The sequence below is a fragment of the Propithecus coquereli genome, unplaced genomic scaffold, assembly GCF_000956105.1.
Source record: "Propithecus coquereli isolate 6110/MARCELLA unplaced genomic scaffold, Pcoq_1.0 Scaffold353, whole genome shotgun sequence".
Lineage (NCBI taxonomy): Eukaryota > Metazoa > Chordata > Mammalia > Primates > Indriidae > Propithecus > Propithecus coquereli.
In genome coordinates, this window is record NW_012149208.1 from 749,700 (window position 1) to 769,727 (window position 20,028).

Consider the following 20,028-nt stretch of genomic DNA (forward strand, 5'->3'; position numbering starts at 1 on the left):
GCCCGGCGCACTGCCTGCGCGCCGCCCGCCCCCGCCCCGGCCCTGGCCCCGCTCGGCCCCGCTCGGCCCCACTCGGCCCCGCTCGGCCCCCGCCGCCCCTGCTGGGCCCGGTCGTCTCGCACAGCCGGCCCCGTTGCGTGGGCCCAGGCCCGAAGGCCTCGGGAGCTTCGGTGGCCGCCAATTCTACTGGCCGCCCGGCGGGCCCCGCAGCGGCGCCGCCCTCAGATCTGCCTCTGGGCTCTCTCCGCGTGTCCCAGACCCGGTGGCCGCTCGTCCCGTCTGTGCCCGGGAGGTAGGCCGGCCGGCGGGGCCCTGGGCTCGCGCTCCTGTCCCGCTCTTCGGGGCCCGGAACCCTGCCCGCGCCTCGGGCGTCGGCTCGCCTCACACCCGCGGACCGTCAGACCGTGTCGGGCTCCCTCCTGGGCGGCGGGCGCACAGCCGTGCGGGCGGGCGGGAGGGTGGGGGTCGCGAGCAGGGGCTAAGCCGCGGGGGCCTGGGGACCACCGCCATGGTCGTTAATCTGTACTCGCGGGGGACGATGAACCGTAGAGGTTAGCCTCGGGGGCTCGCTGAGTCAGGCAGCCGAGGGTTCGAACGTACGCTCGGCTCAGTCATTGCTTAGCTGCCCAGGCCTTAAGCCGCCGGTTCAGCCGTATTTGCGGAGATTTGAGTCTGGAAAACCTGGCTTGTCGTGCTGTTGCATGAGCATCCACACAGGCTCAGCACGCAGGGCACTCTGGAGATAGGTGTAAACAGATCTAGATAAATGTTTTCTGGTATCATTTCGGGGGAGGTATTCTTTCTTTTATATGTATGTGTGAGTATTTGTTAATTTTTTTTTTTTTTTTGCTTTTTTGCGATGTAACTGACATACCATAAAATTAACTCTTTAAAGCATACAGTGTTTTTTATTATTAATGTATTCACTCACTTGTATTTTTTTTTTACTAAATAGTTCGAGTAAATTAATGTAAGCAGTTTTGAAGAGGATATAGCAAAAGATTTTCAAAGAGTGAGAATTCATTTAAGTTCAACCTAGCAGTTGTTAGCAGTTCATCCACTTGGACTTAGAAAAAAATAAAGCTTTTGCCTCAAAATGGCCTAACATTTATGGACTTTTGGCCTGACCTACCTTCTTCCTGTTTGCCCACTTGACAAGACGTAACTGTTTCAAAACCAAAACTCAGGGAAGAGTCACTGTGGGGGCCCTGATCAAATGTCAGTGGCCTCAAGGCATTTATATGACACTCTGGTTTCTTTTGTCTGGTATGGAAGGGAGACAGATACTACGTGTGGAATTAAAGCTCGTATTTCCAACATTGACATTGGGGGTTTATGATCACAAAAAAAAAATACTCATTTGCTCATTCAAGTGAGACCTGAAAAATGAACTGGTGGTGTTAGTGACCATTCACTTTCAGTACATTTACTTTCAGCATTCTCCTTCCTGAACACCACTGTATGAGACTGGGGCATCTCAGGTCTAGTCGTGAAAGCAACGAAAGGAGGATGCTAGCGCCCAGGGAAGTGATATCCACCGATAGCATCTGTGAATGCTCTGCCCTCACCTGTAGCTCCCCAATTAATAGGATTTAAGTCCCTTAACAAAAATTTACTGGCCACATCCTCTGTGATAGATACCATGCTTGACTTGGGATGGTTTAGCTGGTCTTGGACCACTTCCTGCCCCCTTCCACTTCCCTTTCCCTTTCCCTTAAAACTACTGTTTCCTGGCTGATCCAGGAAATATTTTAAGAAAATACAAATATAAGAAACCTTCATGTGAAGGTTTAAATCCCAGCTTCATCAATTTACCATCTGTGTAACCTGGGCAAGTTATTTAACCTCTCTCTGCCTAAGTCTGCTCATTTGTAAAATGGAAATAATAATGGCACCATTCTGAGTCACAGTCCCCTCCTGCTAGTGACCACCCAGCCATAGCTGTTCTCAATGTGACACATGAAGTTGTAAATTCCCATTCAGTATAACACTCTGAGAAGGAGACTCATCTAAGGTTCTATTTCTATAGAATTTAGGGTGTTTTATGAAATAAACACTTTATCTAAAACACTGGGAACAATTGGTATAAAAGTAATTTATCATTAAGTAAAAAAATCAACTCTCTTAAATCTAAATTTAAAGGGATCTTTTAGAAAGAGCTTTTCAATGTTGTTTCTTTACTAAATGTGTCCTGAACTAGACTGGCATCGACCCGTGGGCAAGAACAGTGTTTTATACTTCTTTTGGATCTCACTAAACCAAGCACAGTGCTAGGAACATTTTAAGGTTCAATTAATGCATGCTGGTTAGGTAACTATGACTAAAACTTACACTTTACCACAGAACTGACAATATTATTAAATGAGCATTTACTTTTTCCTAACATCTGTCTTACCCAGAAACAACTTAAACTACTTCACATTCTTTCAGTGAAAGTAGAGATCACAAATGTCAAGGTATTTGACTCTTTTATTTTACATCAGTTGCTACTTGGAGGGTCACACTAATCAACTCTAGTTACTCTTTCCCTAACAACACTTTCTGCTATGGACTCTGGAAGAGAAATTGCAAACAAAAAAATCAACCTTCTTAAACATATATAAGGAATCAAGAGTTTTCTAAAACTATAACCCCAAAAGTCCTATTTTTGCCGCCTTCTTAGTAAGCATGTTGTCATTAACTCACTATTCCACTCATCCAAGTGAATGTCTTCACTTTCAAACTGGATTACTCTTCACATACCGGATAACATTCAAGTAGTAAAAATAAGAACAGGGCATTCTAGTGAATATTTTTTTCCATTGCTTATTGCAATTCTAGTTAAAATACCAGTTTAGAATTTTTTGACACATTCAATAACAGATCAACAAATGCATGATTTTTTTAATCTAAGTGAAGCTGCAAGTCAATACTTCACTAGAGAAAATTAAGCTGTAGCACTAATTTCTGAAATGAAGGATAGAAATTCCTCTTTCCAACTTTTCCGTAAAGTCCATCATTATTCCACATGTTCCTGCTCTTGTCCTGGAATTAGCCACCGAATACTCTCTGTTCGAATGGTAGCATACATAATGAAACTAATTAAAAAGAATAAGGAAAATACAAGCAACCAGTCCACACTTTTTATCAATGTGCTGGGAAGAGGGCCTATTTGGTCCGCTTGAGTTACCATCACATTTTTCTTGGCTTCTATACCTGAAAGAGAAATCAATTGTTTCAAATCAGACAGAAAAAGCACCCGCCATGGATTTTTCTTAAGTATTATACATGGTATGCAACATGACATGAAGTCCTAAAATAAACACCACTGCTAGGGTATCTGGGATGGATTTCACTTGCCTGTCAGTGTAATTTGTAACTTGCCTTGCCCCACACCACATCAAAGCATCAGGAATCCATTCAGCTGTTCAAAGCCAAAGCACTAGAATTCTGTGAACTCATCAGAGGTTTCTTAGTCAGTGTATTCTAAGAGATGTCTTTTGTTCTCTTTTGAGACTAAAGTTCGATAAGTAACTAGTAAAGCTTCTCTCCAGAGTCTCCAGAATGTTTTCAAAGGTAAAGTAATACTAAATTCAAAATGCTTTTTAAATAATTTACTCAGAGAATTGTTAGAACAACTAGCCACCAATTGGATCAGTGATTTCCAAAGATGCCTTGACGTAGATTTCACTTGTGTTCGAGGTTTTCTTAAAGCATTGAATAAAGTGGCTTCCTCTCCCCACAGCAATCTAAGTGAATACCAGGGATCCAGTGTCAGACTTGGAATAGGGCCACTGTGTGGCTCACGCGTGTCATCCCAGCACTTTGGGAGGCCAAGGCAGAAGGATCGCTGGCTAGGAGTTGGAGAACAGCCTGGGCACATAGTGAGACTTCTCTACAAAAAATAAGAAAAATTAGCTGGTGTGGTGGCACAGGCCTGTAGTCCCAGCTACCTGTGAGGCTGAGGCAGAAGGATCGCTTGAGCCCAGGAGTTCAAGGCTGTAGTGAGCTATGATGGCAGCACTGCACTCCAGCCTGGGTGATAGAACAAGCCCCTATCTCTAAGGAAAAAAAAAAAAGGCTGGGTACAGTAGCTAACCACCTTGCAATATCCCACTTTTATTCCTGTGACCTAACTCAGCTCTTTTTCTCTTTAATACCAGATAAAAGTGATTACATGCAACTAAATATATATGGACTGTGTGTTATAATTTGATTTATTTCCAGTAAATGTACTTTAGGAAGAGTAGGATGTTCAAAATTGAGGCATTAAGGTTTTTGAGGAAGCTGGGCACAGTGGCTCACACCTGTAATCCTAGTACTCTGGGAGGCCGAGGCGGGAGGATCACTTGAGCTCAGGAATTTGAGGTTGCTGTGAGCTAGGCACTCTACCCAGGGTGACAGAGCAAGACTCTGTCTAAATAAATAAATAAATAAATAAAGTTTTTGAGGAATGAACTTTTCCAATGGAGAAAATGTCTTCAATTTACAATGCTCAAAGTTTTACAGATTAAAAAATAAGGCCATATGTTTTGGCAAATATTAAGAAATTAAAATAGCATCTGCAAATGGATTAATAAATGGAACATTAGCAATAAAACTGAACAAAACAACCATACACGACAATGCAGATGCATCTCACAAGGATAATATTGGATGGAAAATGCCATACACAAAAGAATACCTACTAATACTATATGTCTCCATTAATATAAAATTCAGAACAGATAACACAAGTCTATGCTATTAGGAGTCAAGATTGTGGCTACCTTTGGGGAGGGCAGGCGCGGTAGTGCTGAAGGGGAACTGGTATGTTCTGTTTCTTCATCTGAGTACTGGCTACCCAGGGGGTCCACTTTGTGAAAATTCATCACTCTAATGATTTATGCATATTTTTATGTAAATATTAGACTTAAGTGAAAAATATATATTAATAAAAAGATATCTACAAATGAAATATACAGTATGCAAATTATATTTCAATAAAATTTTTTTTAAAAAGGTATCTACAACATTACAATTACCTATTAATGTTAAGCTTGACACTGGGATTTATTTAACAGGATCATAACAGTTCATAACAAAAGAAGTTTTATATCTCAAAGTCCTTCACTTAGGATAAGGATTATAGCAGATCAGAACCCACAAAAGGCATATACCCTCAGCATATTATTATTTCTACATACCTGTCTGATTAAAAATGAAGATTTTCAGGGTTTCCAATGTTCGATCTGTATGGTTAAATCTAGCCATTGGTTTAGCTCCTTGAAATAACAAAATGTTAGGAACAGCCACGGTGCCAAACCTGGTGGAAAGGCTACAAATAGAAAGAAGTCAGTCAGTAAACCTGAATTTAATACCAGTGGGCTTTCTCACACAATTACCATATCAGAATGGATGGAAATACATAAATGAGAAAAGATTGGTTCCCCAAGGAAGGATGTTTCTGATACTCAAACTTTAGGCTTTTTAGTTTGTTTCTGCCATCTTTCTTTATGGGTCACGGTTGGGGGCATTCCCGTTCTGCAATCTGAGTTGCTTTCTATGATAGTATGGATGTACCCGGAACAATTGTTCCACCATTTAAGTTCCTGTCAAAATACGTCATACCAGCAAATTCTAATTCATGGACAAAGCATACAACGTCAGTTTACTTGACAGAAAAAATTTCCAGCTCTTCAGAATACCCATCCCCATCCCTCAGAAAAGATCAACTTATGGTATGCGCTTAGTTTGGTGAATTGGCACACGGGAATACATGATGTAACAAGCACACCAGGAAGTTCACGATTGGGGCAGGTGACTTGGAAGTAATATGACCTGTGTAGGCTTGTTGCCCCTTTACATAATAGGTATCAGAGGTGAAACACTGGCTTCAAGCCTCAGTTCTGCCCCTGAACCAGCTGTGTGACCTCTGGGCAGATGAGTTAACCTCCCTAAGCCTCAGTTTCCCCCATTAATAAAACAGTAATATTGGATGATGAGGATTTTTTTTTTGTAAACATGTATAACTTAAATATTAACATATGAGGCAAACATGTCCAGCTCGTATAATGAAAACAAGTGTCCCAGTCTCCATAATTAAGGGAACATACCAGGTAATACAAGGAAATGAAGGAAAGAAAGAATAAATCAGATGGGGGGCTATGGGAGAGACAGTGGGGAGAGACATATGAGACCCAAAGCCAAAGAGTGCTCAGTATGCGTGGGGACAGTGGGGGGCCCAGCCACACTTAGACATTGACCTGAACTGTGCTTCCAATCAGTCTGTTCCCTTGGGCCCGGCCACTTAGATATGTCCCCAAAGCCCATATGAGAATTATTAATTTGTTGGGCAATTTCTTTCTTCATAAACAGTTTCAGGTAAACACTGGCAGTTATATTCCCACACTGAAAAAATCAGTGGAATGCAAATTAATGGTTTTACTCAACTTCATTTTACCACCAATTTGGCCATTTTCCAGACATTCTAGATTTACTCACACACAACCTCCTTGTGACCTGCTAAGGAGAATTTAGAAGAGGAGGGGACCACAGTCTATAACCCGGGCACAGTCATGGCACTCAGGGGCAATATCTAATATCTGAACCAAGTGCTCTGTAACTCACTTTACTGAACATTTAAAAAAGACAAAAGCCCAGTGAACAATATAAAAGAAATGTAAAACAAGAATATGGGTAAATGTCATTGTAAAGAGCTAAATTAATCCATTACTTTATTGAGTGTCTACTATGGAACATGCATGCAAGAATAAACGTAAGCAAGAGGAAAGAAAGAAGGAAAGGAGGGAAAGGAAAAGAAGGAAAGAGAAAGAAAATAAAAGAAGGAAAGAAAGAAATCCTGAGTAGACACAGAACAGGGGTGGGACCTAAAATGCAGGTTAAAGTCACAAAGGAATATCCTACTGTGATACCAATTGCTAATTCCGTCTGGCCAGGACCCTAAAAAGTCCCCTGGCCCCTCCCCTGCCATCAGGTACCATCACCTGTCACCTTTAAATCTGCTACACAGAGAACAGGCCTCTTTCTTTAACGGGCCTCCGGAAAGTGACACCACCAGCTCCCTCAGGAGTTTGACAACCCTGACTCCTCACTCTTGCTGTTCCCGTCCTTCAGTCTGGTTGCAAAGTTCATGTCACCTCCTCCGCTTCTAACTTCACTAATTACAACCTCCAAATAACTGCAACTGTCAGCCAAAAGGCTGAGCATAAACCCCACCGAGCAAAGATACCTGCTGTGCTGAGACGCGTCCAGAGCCAAAAAATGAAGAGTTGGAAATGCCCGGGGCAGAGAATTAAAATGAGGGGCCAAACTGGCAGAGAATCGGCACCACGGGGTGTAAAACAGCACTAGAGTGCAGTCGCTGCCGTTCGGGTTTAGAAAGTCCATGAGGTCCTGCGGTAGGAGAAACAAGTGTTAAAGTTAGCAGTGAATATATGTGTACGTTCTTCTGAAAGGATACCCAAGAAACGGGACATGCAGCAATGGCGGGTGGGGCAGGGAGAGGAAGGAGACTGCATTGTACATCTCCAAGAAGCATTTAGATGTTGAACCACATGAGTCCATGAATCAGCAGAAAAGTAGTATCAAATGATGAGTTATACATTTTCCTAATATTACTACAGAACTGTGCTAATACTTTTCATAATTGATCAATTCAAATACAGGCAGAGCTTGTTGTATTGCACTTCGATCTCCTGTGCTTCGTGGATGTTGCCTCTTTCACCAATGTAAGAGGAGGGGCAACCCGGCATCAGTCAAATCTATCGGTGCCATTTTTCCCAACATGTGCTCACGTCATGTCTCTGTGTCACGTTTGGGTAATTCTCACAAGAGTTCCAACTTTTTCATTATTATTATATCTGTCGTGGTGATCTGGGATCAGTGATCTTTGATGTTACTACTGTAATTGTTTTGGGGTGCCACAAACCGTGCCCACATACGATGGCAACTTAGTGGATAGATAAATGTGTGTGTTCTGACTGCTCCACTGACCGCCTTTCCCCTGTGTCTCTCCCTCTCCTCACACTCCTCTGTTCCCTGAGATACCACAATATTGAAATTAGACCAATTAACAGCTCTACAATGGGCTCTAACTGTTCAAATGAAAGGAAGAGTCACACATTTCTCACTTTAAATCAAAAGCTAGAAATGATTAAGCTCAGCGAGAAAGACAAGTTGAAAGCTGAGACAGGCCAAAAGCTGGGCCTCTTGTGCCAGTCAGCCAAGTTGTGAATGCAAAGGAAAAGTTCTTGAAGGAAATTAGAAGTGCCACTCCAAGGAATGCACAAATGATAAGAAAGCAAAACAGCCTTATTGCTGATATGGAGGAAGTCTGAGTACTCTGGATAGAAGATCAAACCAGCTACAACGTTCCCTTAAGCCAAAGCCTAATCCAGAGCAAGGCCCTGATTCTCTTCAATTCTATGAAGGCTGAGACAGGTGAGGAAGATGCAGAAGAAAAGTTGGAAGCTGGCAGAAGTTGGTTCATGAGGGTTAAGGAAAGACACCATCTCCATAACATAAAAGTACAAAGTGAAGCAGCAAGTGTTGATGGAGAAGCTACAGCAAGTTATCCAGAAGATCTAGCTAAGATAGTGAATGGATCAACGTAGCTACACTAAAAAACAGGTTTTCAATGTAGACGAAACAGCCTTGTATTGGAAGATGCCACTAGGACTTTCGTGGCTACAGAAGAGAAGTCAATGCCTGGCTTCCAAGCTTCAAAGGACAGGCTGACTTTCTTCTCAGGGACTAATGTAGCCCCTGAGACTTTTTAAGTGCCTTACCATTCCAAAAATCCTAGGGCCCTTAAGAATTATGCTAAATCTATTCTGCCTGTGCTCTAGAAGTGGAACAACAAAGCCTAGATGACAGCACATTTATTTGCAGTATGGTTTACTGAATATTTTAAGCCCACTGTTGAGACCTATTGCTCAGAAAAAAAAAGATTCCTTTCAAAATGTTACTGTTCATGGACAATGCACCTGGTCACCCAAGAGCTCTGATGGAGATGTGCAAGATTAATGTTGTTTTCAGGCCTGCTAATACAACATCTGCAGCCTGCGGATCAAAGAGACTTTTTGACTTTCAAGTCTTATTACTTAAGAAATACATTTCATAAGGCTATGGCTGCCACAGATAGTGATTCCTGTGATGGATCTGGGCAAAGTAAATTGAAAACCTTCTTGAAAGGATTCACCATTCTAGATATCATTAAGAATATGTGTGATTCACGGGAGGAGATTAAAATATTAACATAAATAGGAGTTCAGAAGAAGTTGATTCCAACCATCATGGATGCACTGGAGGGTCCAAGACTTCAGTGGAGGAAGTCACTGCAGATGTGGCAGAAATAAGGAGAGAACTAGAATTATATGTGGAGCTGAAGATGTGCTGAAGTGCTACAATCTCATGATAAACCTTGAAAGGATGAGGAGCTGCTTCTTATGGATGAACCAAAAAAGAGGGTTTCCTGAGATAGAATCTACTCCTGGCGAAGATGCTGTGAACACAGTCAAAATGTCAACAAAGGATTTATAATATTCCATAAATGTAGCTGATATAGCAGCAATAGGGTTTAAGAATATGGACTCCAACTTTGAAAGAAATTCTGCTGTGGTAAAATACTATCAAACAGCGTCACATGCTACAGAGAAACCTTTCTCTGTGGCGAACTTCACTGCTGTCTTATTTTAGGAAATTGCCACAGCCACCCCAGCCTTCAACAACCACCACCCTGACCCGTGAGCAGCCAGCAACATCGAGGCAAGATCCTCTATCAGCAAAAAATTATGACTCACCGAAGGCTGAGATGATCAGTAGCATTTTTTTTTTTTTTTGAGACAGAGTCTCACTGTGTTGCCCGGGCTAGAGTGCCGTGGCGTCAGCCTAGCTCACAGCAACCTCAGCCCCAAACTATCATCTCAGCAGAGCTAAGTCTGAACTAAACAGTCAGATTGACATATTTGGCCAAAGGTTAGTTCAACGATGCACAGTGTCGACCAGGCGCTCAGGCAGGATGTGAGGCCAGCACTGGCCCTGCCCTCGGAGGAGCTACGTGCACTAAACGTACTGTACCCTCATTGACAACAGGCAGTCACTGCTCTCAGAGCTGGGACTTCCTTCTCTTCTACAAGCCTGAATTCATCCTGCTCCTCCGTTTTCTTAACCATCCTGAAGAAACTGAAAGTCATTAGTTCAGTATTCCCTCTGAAGTTATCATTTATCCAACTATCTAGAAAAGCATGGCTGAGTTTGGGACAATCGTCTCAGCTCTCACTTTAGAATAACCAGTGGATTCACATGCTTTAGAAGAAAGAGAAATTTTTCACCAATATAACATTTTCCAGGGGCGTTACTAGTCTAAATAATGCTAAATTATAATTTTAGTGATCCAGATATTTTTAGGTTGTCCCTGTAATAAATAATTCATTTGGAAAAAGAAGGGCTGGGCACGGTGGCTCACGCCTGTAATCCTAGCGCTTTGGGAGGCCGAGGCGGGTGGAGCGTTTGAGCTCAGGAGTTCGAGACCAGCCTGAGCTAGAGCAAGACCCCGTCTCCACTGAAAAAAATAAATAAATAAATAGAAAGAAAGAGAAATTCGGAAAAAGAAAAATGCTATGATTCTGATGCCAAGCACCTGTCTGTCCTCTGGAACTTCCATCATGAGGCTTGGTGGTGAGAGTACCTCATGGACAACTAGGGTTTGTGCCACCTAAGAAGAATAATCGACACCGATTTTCCTCCTTTTCCCTACAAACATCATAAAAAGAAAAGTCAATTTTCGCTGAAGCAGCCATTAAGTGCTATCCCGCTTACAATGGGATAAAGATTATGACCTTCCATTTCAAAGTCGGTGAGAGTTTCGCTTTTGTTCTTTGAGACAGGGTCCCGCTCTGTCGCCTGGCCAAAGTGCAGTGGTGTCATCGTAGGTCGTTGCAACCTCAAACTCCTGAGGAGCAGGTGTGTGCCACCATGCCTGGCTGCAAAGCTGATGGAGTTTTAAATCATAACATTAACGTGCTAAAAATAAGGAAAAGCACTGAGTAATTTTTTCTTACCTGTGACATATTTAAAATTTTCAGAGTAGAATTTTCTAATCCCGTCACGTTTCTCTCCTCACAGTTCACCTTCGGGGACTTCAGACTCTCGGTGCTGTTGGCGTCGTCCGCCGGGGCCGGGTCGGAGTCGGCCGCCTCGGGCTCGGGGTAATACTCCTCCTCTCGGTCGGGGAAGGTCGCCCCGGCACCGTGCAGGGAGAAGAGGCTCTCTCGGAGGTGGCACCTCGAGTCCTCCTCTCCTCCAGCGTCGCAAGTGTCGCCGCTGGGCTCTGGGCTCGGCTTGTCCTCGGCCTCCCCCGGAATCACAGACAGCATCACCACGTGATCGCCGGCCGCGTCCGCCCCCAGCGCCGCGTCCGCCTCTCCCGCCGCCGCGGCCGCGCCCCTCGGGTCGCGCGGGGGCTGCTGGGCGCTCAGGTACACGGCCCCCACCGGCAGGGGGCGCGCGGGCTGCTCCTCGGACCGCAAGCGGTCACCTTCCCCTGCAGCGGCAACACCCGGCACGTTCGCTCACGCTGGACTTCGACATAAATGCACCCCCAGCTTGAGAGAGAGTTACGGCTCTCCTCAGATACGAAATTTTCCTCTCTGGAGAAACGGTTATCCTTCCCATGAAGCTATCAGAGAGCCACCCACCATCCTCCAGGTTAGAAGAAGGGTTACGGGGGTACTAGATCAATGAATGCCAAATAAATAAATGGACAAATAGTTACGTAGCTTCGCCCGACACCTGCTGCTTGCCATGTGGATTATAACCAGAAACATTCCAGGGTGCACACTGGATAATATAATCACTTCAACACCGTCGTTTGTTTGATAAGAATGCCAAAGAAAATAATAATGGTTTTATGCAAGATCCCACTAAGGCGGATCTTCTTTGCACACATTGTAAGAGCTCTGTGAGATGGGCAAGACGAGGGTGGTCAAGCCCACTTAACAGATGACCACGCTGAGACACAGAGAGGCTCACCGAGGTGCCCAGTGGCACACAGCAAGCAGCAGAGCCAGGCCTAGGAGCAAAGTCTCTGCTCCTCCATAGCGGGCCTTCCCCTCCCTGCCACGACACCTCGGGACATGCTGAGCTGCACGCCCGAGAACACTGCCTGGCCACGCAGCAGCTCCTTCCCGAGGTAGCCTCTGACAGCTGGATGCTGTCCTCCTTCTGCCACCCGTGGGCTGCTGCCCTCGGGAGTGTCAGCGAATGGGCTGAGCAGTGTAGGAGCAGCGGCAGGAGGAAGAAGAGGAGGACTTTCCTCCCACTTTGGAGCCGGAAGGTGGGTCTTGGGCAAAATGCTCAGATAAGGGCAGAGCCCCGGACAGTCCCATATGCCCATTTATTGCTAAATCTCCTTCCACCTCTGTGGCAATGACTCCTGCCCTCCAACCCTTATCACCTCAACACCAGCTGCCAGACTCTGCGCCAGGTGCTGACCAGGGAAAAGGAACAAGGCTAGCTGCCCTCAGGAACGCCCGCGCGGTTAAGGAGCCAACTGTGTGATGAGCTCTTCACTCCAGCAGCCTGTCACTGGGGAGTAAATGACCAACTGGCTTCAAAGTTGGGAAGAGGTTTGGAAGCCTCCTAAGGTATGCACATTTGTAGAAAGTCTCAAAGAATAAACCCACAGAGCTTTTCAGATTCATTCAGCAATTCGAAAACATTCTCTGGGCATTCTGCTTCTGGCCAAGAGGAAGTAACAGGGACCAGATTTACCTCCCCTACTGAAACAACAACAAAAACCAGACAAAATATATGGAACAACAGTTTCAGGAAACTAGATATTAGGCAGCGAAGGACAGTGGTCCCTGAGAAACAGGAAACAAATGAAGAGAGCCCTACAGCTGCTCCAGCTCGCCACCTGGAGGGAGCTCACACGGCCTCAGGGAGGGAACCCAAGGGGCAGCAGACTCTCCGAGTTGAGGAGATGGAGCTAAGAGTCCGAGGAGACCAAGACAGCTATGGATTGTGGGACAGAATACTGGAGAGGAGAGAGCTGCAGAGGGAGAGGACTCCGGGGGTCCGCAGAGCCCCCCCACCCCACAAGCACACAGCAGCATACTGGCCAGCACGTGCATGTGCGGAACCCACCCCAAGCCGGGGAAAGAACTACCGGAAACGATCAGAGGGAACAACACCCACCACTTGCCCAGAGCAGGGAAAAGTACCTGTTCCTGCTAGACTGGGAAACTTCATAATTCACAAAACACTGAGCAGAGTACGGAAAAGGATCTGCCTCAGTAGTGGGCACAATTAACCCTGGAATAAATACAGCTCTGCTCGCATCTAACAAACCTTAAACACAAAACCTGAAAGGATCAAACCACTTTCAATAACTTAACTATACCCAAAAAGTTTAAGGATATTTATAGGAATACTAAAATATCTGGCACTCAACAAGGTAAAACTCATGTCTGGCATCCAGTCAAAAATGACTAGACGTAGGCAGGGCACGGTGGCTCACGCCTGTAATCCTAACACTCTGGGAGGCCGAGGCGGGCAGATTGTTTGAGCTCAGGAGTTCCAGACCAGCCTGAGCAAGAGTGAGACCCCATCTCTACTAAAAAAAAAAAAATTGAAAGAAATTATCTGGACAACTAAAAATATATAGAAAAAATTAGTCAGGCATGGTGGCACATGCCTGTAGTCCCAGCTACTCGGGAGGCTGAGGCAGGAGGATTGCTTGATCCCAGGAGTTTGAGGTTGTTGTGAGCTAGGCTAATGCCACGGCACTCACTCTAGCCAGGACAACAGAGCGAGACTCTGTCTTAAAAAAAAAAAAAAATGACTAGATGGGCAAAGAAGCAGGAAACTATGATCCACAGTAAGTAGAATAATCAATCAGTCAACACTGACCCAGAACTTGCACAGACGTCAGAGTTAGCAGACAAGGATGTTAAGACAGTAGTTATAACCATACTATATATATTCAAAAAGTTAAGTAGATATAGCGATATAAGATGTAAAAAAAGTTCAAATCCTTTAAAGATGAAAACTTCGAAAACTACACTAAGAAGAACACTGCACTAGATGAGATTAATGGTAGATTAGACGTTGCAGAAGAAAAGAGTAGTGAACTAGAAGGCAGAGCAATAGAAACTATCCAAAATGAAATACACAGTACTAGGTGTGGTGACTCACACCTGTATCCCAGCACTTTGGGAGGCTGAGGCAGGAGGATGGCTTGAGGCCAAGTTCAAGACCAGCCTGAGCAACACAGTGAGACCCCATCTCTAAAAACAAAAAAGAAAAAATAAAGAAAGAAACACAGAGAAAAAAAGAATCCGGAAAAAAAGCATCAGTGAGCTGTGAAATTTCAAGTGGTCTGATGTATAGGTAACTGCACTACTGGAAAGAGAAAAGAGAGTGAGGGGGACAGAAAAATATTTGAAGAAATAATAACCAAAAACTTTCCAAACTTGATGAAAACTATAAATTCATAGCTCCAAGAAGCTCAACAAACCCCAAGCTGAACAAACTACACCAAGGCACATAATAATCAAATTGCTCAAAACCAGTGACAAAGAGAAAAATCTTGAAAGCAGCCAGAGAAAAAAAGACTTGTTACGTACAGAGGAAAAAAGATAAGGATGACAGCAGATTTCTCGTTGGAAACAATGCAAGCAAGAGCAGCATCTTTAAAGTACCTAAATAAAAAAAACCTATAAATCTAGAATTCTATACCCAGTAAAAATATCTTTTAAAAACAAAAGTGAAATAAACACTTCATACACACAAAAACTGAAAGAATTCATTACCAGCAGAGCCACACAACAAAAACCTTCAAGGAACTCTTTCACTCAGAAGAAAATATGACACCAGATCAAAACATGGATCTACATAAAGGAATATATGGTAACTATATGGATAAATATACATGATTCTTTCCAAAAATCCAGCTATAGAGCAGACAAGGAAGATAGGTTAGTTTTGTCACAGGCAGACAAGGGGCTAAGGGAGGTTTCTATTTTGGTTGTAGGACATTGGAGCAATGTGAACATCTATAAAGTTGATGGAAAAACAGGTAAGGAGGGAGAAGGGACAGGTAGGGCTAGACAGGGCAGAGTGTGGGGCTTGGGCAGCAAGGTGAGTCTTTGGCAGAAAGTCAAACACTTCTGTGACTACAACACAGACAAAGGGCTGGGTGCCTCGGCGGGGAGCTTTGCCAATTTGGTGGGGGCGGGATCGAATCTGTGGTCTTTGTATAAATTTTGGCCAGTGAGTTTCCTCTGTCCACACCCAATGATGACCAATGACCCACCCCATGGCTGACGTTATCCTCAGGATGGGCATGCATGCGACCCTGACTGCAAGATGGGCTCATGCGACCCTGACTGCAAGGTGGGCTCACACTGGACGACTAAGTCCTCTGAATCAGCCAGGGTTCTGCCAAGAAGCAGCGCATTTAACTTGGGCAATTTCAGGAGAGTTTAATAAAGGGACCACCAACGTGTGGGCTGGGCGTAGAGAAACTAAGAGCAATGGAAAGGCACTCCAAGGCCAGCAATAAAAGAGGGGGAGCCGGTTACCACTCACAGACCTTAAGGGTCCACAGAACCTTGAAACACAAGAGCAACAAAGAGGTAGGTTTTTAGAAGTCATCGCCTTTCACTAGAGGGACACAGCCAGCCTGTATTATATCCTGACCTCACTCTCCCCTCACTCCAACCAAAAGGAAGCCAGAAGACAGGACAGCTGGTATGTACTCCGCACAGGGCGCAGAACAGGGTGGAGAACCTGGGGAGTGGCATCCAGCACATGCCATCGTCCCTGTGAGGCTGGTGAAGCGCAGTGAGAATACAGAGGTTTGGCTGGGAAGTCAAGCAGAATGCTTGAATCATGGCGCCTAGACTTCCAGCTGTATGACCTTGGCAAAGGCCTTACTGGCTCTGAGTCTCAGTTTACTCATCTATAAAACAGGAACAGCTTTCGGAGGCCAAGGCAGAGGATCACTGGAGGCCAGGAGTTCGATACCTGCTTGGGCAACATAGCAAGACCTCATCTCTACAAAAAACTCAGCCAGGTGTGGCGCCAGGCACCTGTAGTCCCAGCCACTCAGGAGGCTGAGGCAGGAGGATTGGTTGAGCAGAGGAGTTCAAGGCCCCGGTGCGCTGTGATCCTGCTCTGCCACTGCACTCCAGCCTGGGTGACAGAGTAAGACCCTGGGGAGGGGGGAGCAGAGAGGGGAACAATAGCATCTCCTGAATAAGCATTTACATTAAATAAAATGATGCTCCTAAAGCACTAAGCACAGTGCCTGGCAGCGAGTGCTTTCATTGTGCTACTTTAATTGTGCTACCATTCCTCTCCTTGCTCAGCAACAGTCTATTGCCCTGCCTCCTCCAAGACACCCCAGGGAAAGGAAAGACCTGCCTATTCCTGCCAAGGTCCCAGTGACAAGCAAGGCCAAAGAGCGTGGACTGTAGCAGGACCGTGAGGAGTGGGGTGAAGGAGCCATGAGAATAAGGCCTCCACGCCCCGGCCCAGCCATGCCTCCAGGGCAACAGCTTCCCCACTTGAAGGGGTCCCGGAGAACATGCCCTGGCAAGCTGGGGACCCCGGAAGTCTCCTGTGTTCTCCTGTATGGCCTTCACACAGGCACTGAGCAAGGGTGGCCTCCTTAGGAAAGTGGTCCAGCAGGGTGGGCTCCGGCGAGGGCTTCGGTTAGAGAGCCCAGCTCTGCCACCCACCAGAAGCGCAAACTCAGGCAGATCGCTCGGCCTCCCTGAGCCTCAGCACCTTCCTTTGAGAAACTGGAACACTAATGGGAACCGATCTCACAGGGCTGGTGGGGATTAAACGCGATAATGAGGCAAAGCACTGTGCACAGTTCCTGGCTCCTAATAAGGCCACAGTAAATGTCGGCTATTTGTTATGGTTATTACTAATAATAACGTGCTCGTCACGAGAGGGCATGCCTCAGCAGGGCTTACCAAGGTCCCTGCTGCTAACGGATGCGGCCGAAGGAGGCCTGAGCGAGGCCGCCGGGCCATGCCCCTCTAGCCGGCCCCGCGCCGGCGGCGCACCTGGGGAAGGGGTCGGGCACAGGCGCCGGGAGCGCGCCATGAAGGGGCGAGGCGCGCATCGCCGGCCTTCGCGCCCGCCAAGAGCGTGACCCAGACGGACCCCCCACTTTGCCCGGTCATCTCACACCCCGCCGCTTGCCGCCCCCGGCCCCGGCCCGGCCCGCACTCACCCTCCGCGCCGCGGGCGAGAAGCCCCAGCGCCCACGGCAGTACCTGCCACCAACCGAGAAGCCGCATGGCGCGGGGCGGCCGGCGGGTGGCGGCCGGGACCTCCACTCAGGCGGACGGACAACGGGCGCACGGCGAGGAGCGTCGCGCTCCCAACCGCAGGAAGGCCGGGCGAGGAGAGGCCGGGCGCGCGGGCGCGGGCCCGCGCCGCCATCTTGGCCCCTGGCAGCCGCCGCGGGCGCCATTTTGGAGTCGGGCGGACGGCCTCTGGCCTGTGGCCTGCGCCGCCAGCCTCGAGACCCCTCTAGAAGACAAGCATCAGGCGTTCCAAGTCGTTTCGAACGCTCCTGACCCTAACTCAAGTCCAGGGCGGTGCTGCGCAGAGGCCCGTGGCCTCCTTTCTTCCCGCACAAGTCAGGGCCCTGCTGCTTGGAGCACAGCGCCCACCGGGGAGGGTTTCCATGCTTCACTCCCACAGCCAAAAGGCCCAGAAGCCTTCTTCACGTGCCCCATCGAGGTGCAGAACCTCGGAGGCTGTAAATGTTAGAGTCCCTTCCGTTTCCCACGCTGCCTTACCTGGAGTTGCCAGATAGAATACCAGATACGCACGTAAATTTGAATTTCACATAAACAATGAATAATTTTTACCATAAGGGACATGCCTTATAACTGAGCATCCTATAGTTTTATTTGCTGTATCTGGCAGCCCTAACGCTACCTATCTACTCAGGGGAAGAGATGTTGGTTGGTTGGTTGGTTGGTTGGTTTCAACTAATTCACCTACAAGGCATTCTTCCTCCTTAAACCACCCACCCAGGGCAGGGGCCATAAGCTGCATGTATCTAAACTTCAGTTAGATAAACTTAAAAATGTACATTATTTTGTAAAAATCAATTACTATGTACTTAATAATTTCAGAAAACGAAAACTATTTGTTAATTTTAAAGTTAACCTTTTAATGACTTTGTTGTGTCTGCTTGTAGTTGGAAAGCATCTGAATATTTGGTTGCAGCATGGAGGTCCCCAGTTTCAGCTGATCTTCTAGATGGGTGTCAGTCCTTTGTGATCTTGAGGGCATCTTGATTTGGGCTAGGTACGAGAACGTAGATTCACAACAGCAAGTGGCTGAAAAGCAAGAAAGCCTTTTTCGGGCATGTTGCCGAAGGCGTGGCTCTTCCGCATCTTTCCATATTTCAATTGGCTCTTTCTTAGCATCAAAGACTTTAAGATGTCATCTACTGAGAGCTCAATCAGTTCCATCTGTAGTTCTTTAGGTGCCTTGGTGATACCAACTAGGTGAGGCCGAAATGCTAATTTGAGTGTGATGTCATGATTCTCAAAGTCAGTGGACCTTTCATTATATCTCCAATTAATAGATCCATAACAGCTGCGTATTCTTCAAATGATTTGCCCACATCATCCAGTTCATCAGTGGCCTTTGCTAACTGGGGAAATGTTCATCCAAAATTTCCTTTTGAAGAAGTGTCTTGAAAAAAGATAGCTTTTTTGAAATGCTTGGATTTTTTTTGCCACATATCATTTATAGACTTAGTTTTACCTTACAAAGAAATATTCAAGCCATTTTGATTAGACACAATATCACAGAAATGCTGCATTCCTATAGAAACCGTCTTTTAATAATTCACATTGCTGAATAATTCTGTTCGTCATAAAATTTAACTATCTGTTCTTACAGAGATAAATTTTTGGCTAACACCTGTCCCTGCAATAGCCAACCAACGCACTTTAGAATGATATGGCAAATCCACACCGAATACCTCACCTTTGGACTTTAGCATGTTATGAAACTGACCATGCCGAATTGCATTTGTTCTAATATAGTTAACAATACTTATAATTTGTTGCAAAGTGTCACTTAAAATAGTAGTTTTAGCACAGAGATTTTTCAAATGCACGATAATGAAAAGAAATAAGAGCATCCAGGTCTGTTAATACTTTTTTTCCTTCATGCAATAAACCCTTCATGTTTTCCTGTCACGGAAGGTGCACCATCTGTATACTCACTCGCTAAATTTACCAAATTCAGTCCAACTTCATGACGTTTATCTTGAAAGTTGTTGATATCTATTCCCTGTGTTCTGTTCACAAGAGTGCCCAAAGTGAGTAACTCTTCATAGCAAAGAAAATCTTCTGTTAGGACCTGAATGAAGTAAAAAACCTGCACTGAGTCAGCAGTATCAGTTGATTCATCCAAAGCAATTGAATAATATATAGTTTCCTTTTCAAATATTGCATGAAGTTGTTCTGTTAAGTTGAAGGCTAATTCATGCTGCTGATCTGTTATAGTTCTCCTTGAAAGAGACCGTTGTTTGTACTACGAAACATTAGCGGGTCTAAACATCCTACAACTTCGACAATGCATTCTTTTACAGTTTCTACATCACTGAATGGCTTCCCTTTGTTCCCGAGTATGTAAGCTACTTTACAAGTTGCTTCAGTGGCATTATTTCCAGGTCTTATTGCTGCTTGAAGGAATTGTCTTTGCTTTTGCTTCTCATCTTTTAATTTCTGCCATACAACCTTTCTCGCCTCTCCAATTTAAATATTTGTGGTCCTCATGAGTGTTGTAATGCTGATGAGCATTGGATTTCTTTAATGTCAATATTGCAGTATCACAAAGCAAGCAAATCATATTATCTTTAGCTGAAACAAGATGATACTGCAATTCCCAATCCTCATTAAAAAATCTGTTTTCTTCCTTCAGTGTTCTCTTGGTCTTCTTTGACATGATGCGCTGTTAAGCAGACAGAATTTAAAATTTTTTTTTTTTTTTTTT

At 45.3% G+C, this 20,028-nt stretch overlaps 1 protein-coding gene across 1 annotated transcript; it reads right to left on the reverse strand.

Annotated features, from left to right (window-relative positions):
• Positions 1-2,780: 2,780 nt before the first annotated feature.
• TXNDC15 (thioredoxin domain containing 15) lies at positions 2,781-17,432 on the reverse strand. The gene is made up of 5 exons (XM_012651351.1): positions 17,234-17,432; positions 11,043-11,524; positions 7,211-7,374; positions 5,166-5,296; positions 2,781-3,195 (listed from the first exon to the last, which is right to left on the reverse strand). Exons 1-5 carry the CDS (start codon positions 17,298-17,300, stop codon positions 2,999-3,001), a joined length of 1,041 nt encoding a protein of 346 aa, XP_012506805.1. The 5' UTR covers positions 17,301-17,432; the 3' UTR covers positions 2,781-2,998.
• Between the last annotated feature and the right edge of the window lie 2,596 nt (positions 17,433-20,028).

What these genes read in the sequence shown, in the direction of transcription:
- TXNDC15 (XM_012651351.1), bottom strand. Translation starts at nt 17,300, where the DNA reads ATGCGGCTTCTCGGTTGGTGGCAGGTACTGCCGTGGGCGCTGGGGCTT. An exon ending in AAATTTTAAATATGTCACAG is followed by an intron (nt 7,375 to 11,042) that starts GTAAGAAAAAAT and finishes CTCCTACCGCAG; the next exon opens with GACCTCATGGACTTTCTAAA. An exon ending in CTTCATTTTTAATCAGACAG is followed by an intron (nt 3,196 to 5,165) that starts GTATGTAGAAAT and finishes TTTCTCTTTCAG; the next exon opens with GTATAGAAGCCAAGAAAAAT.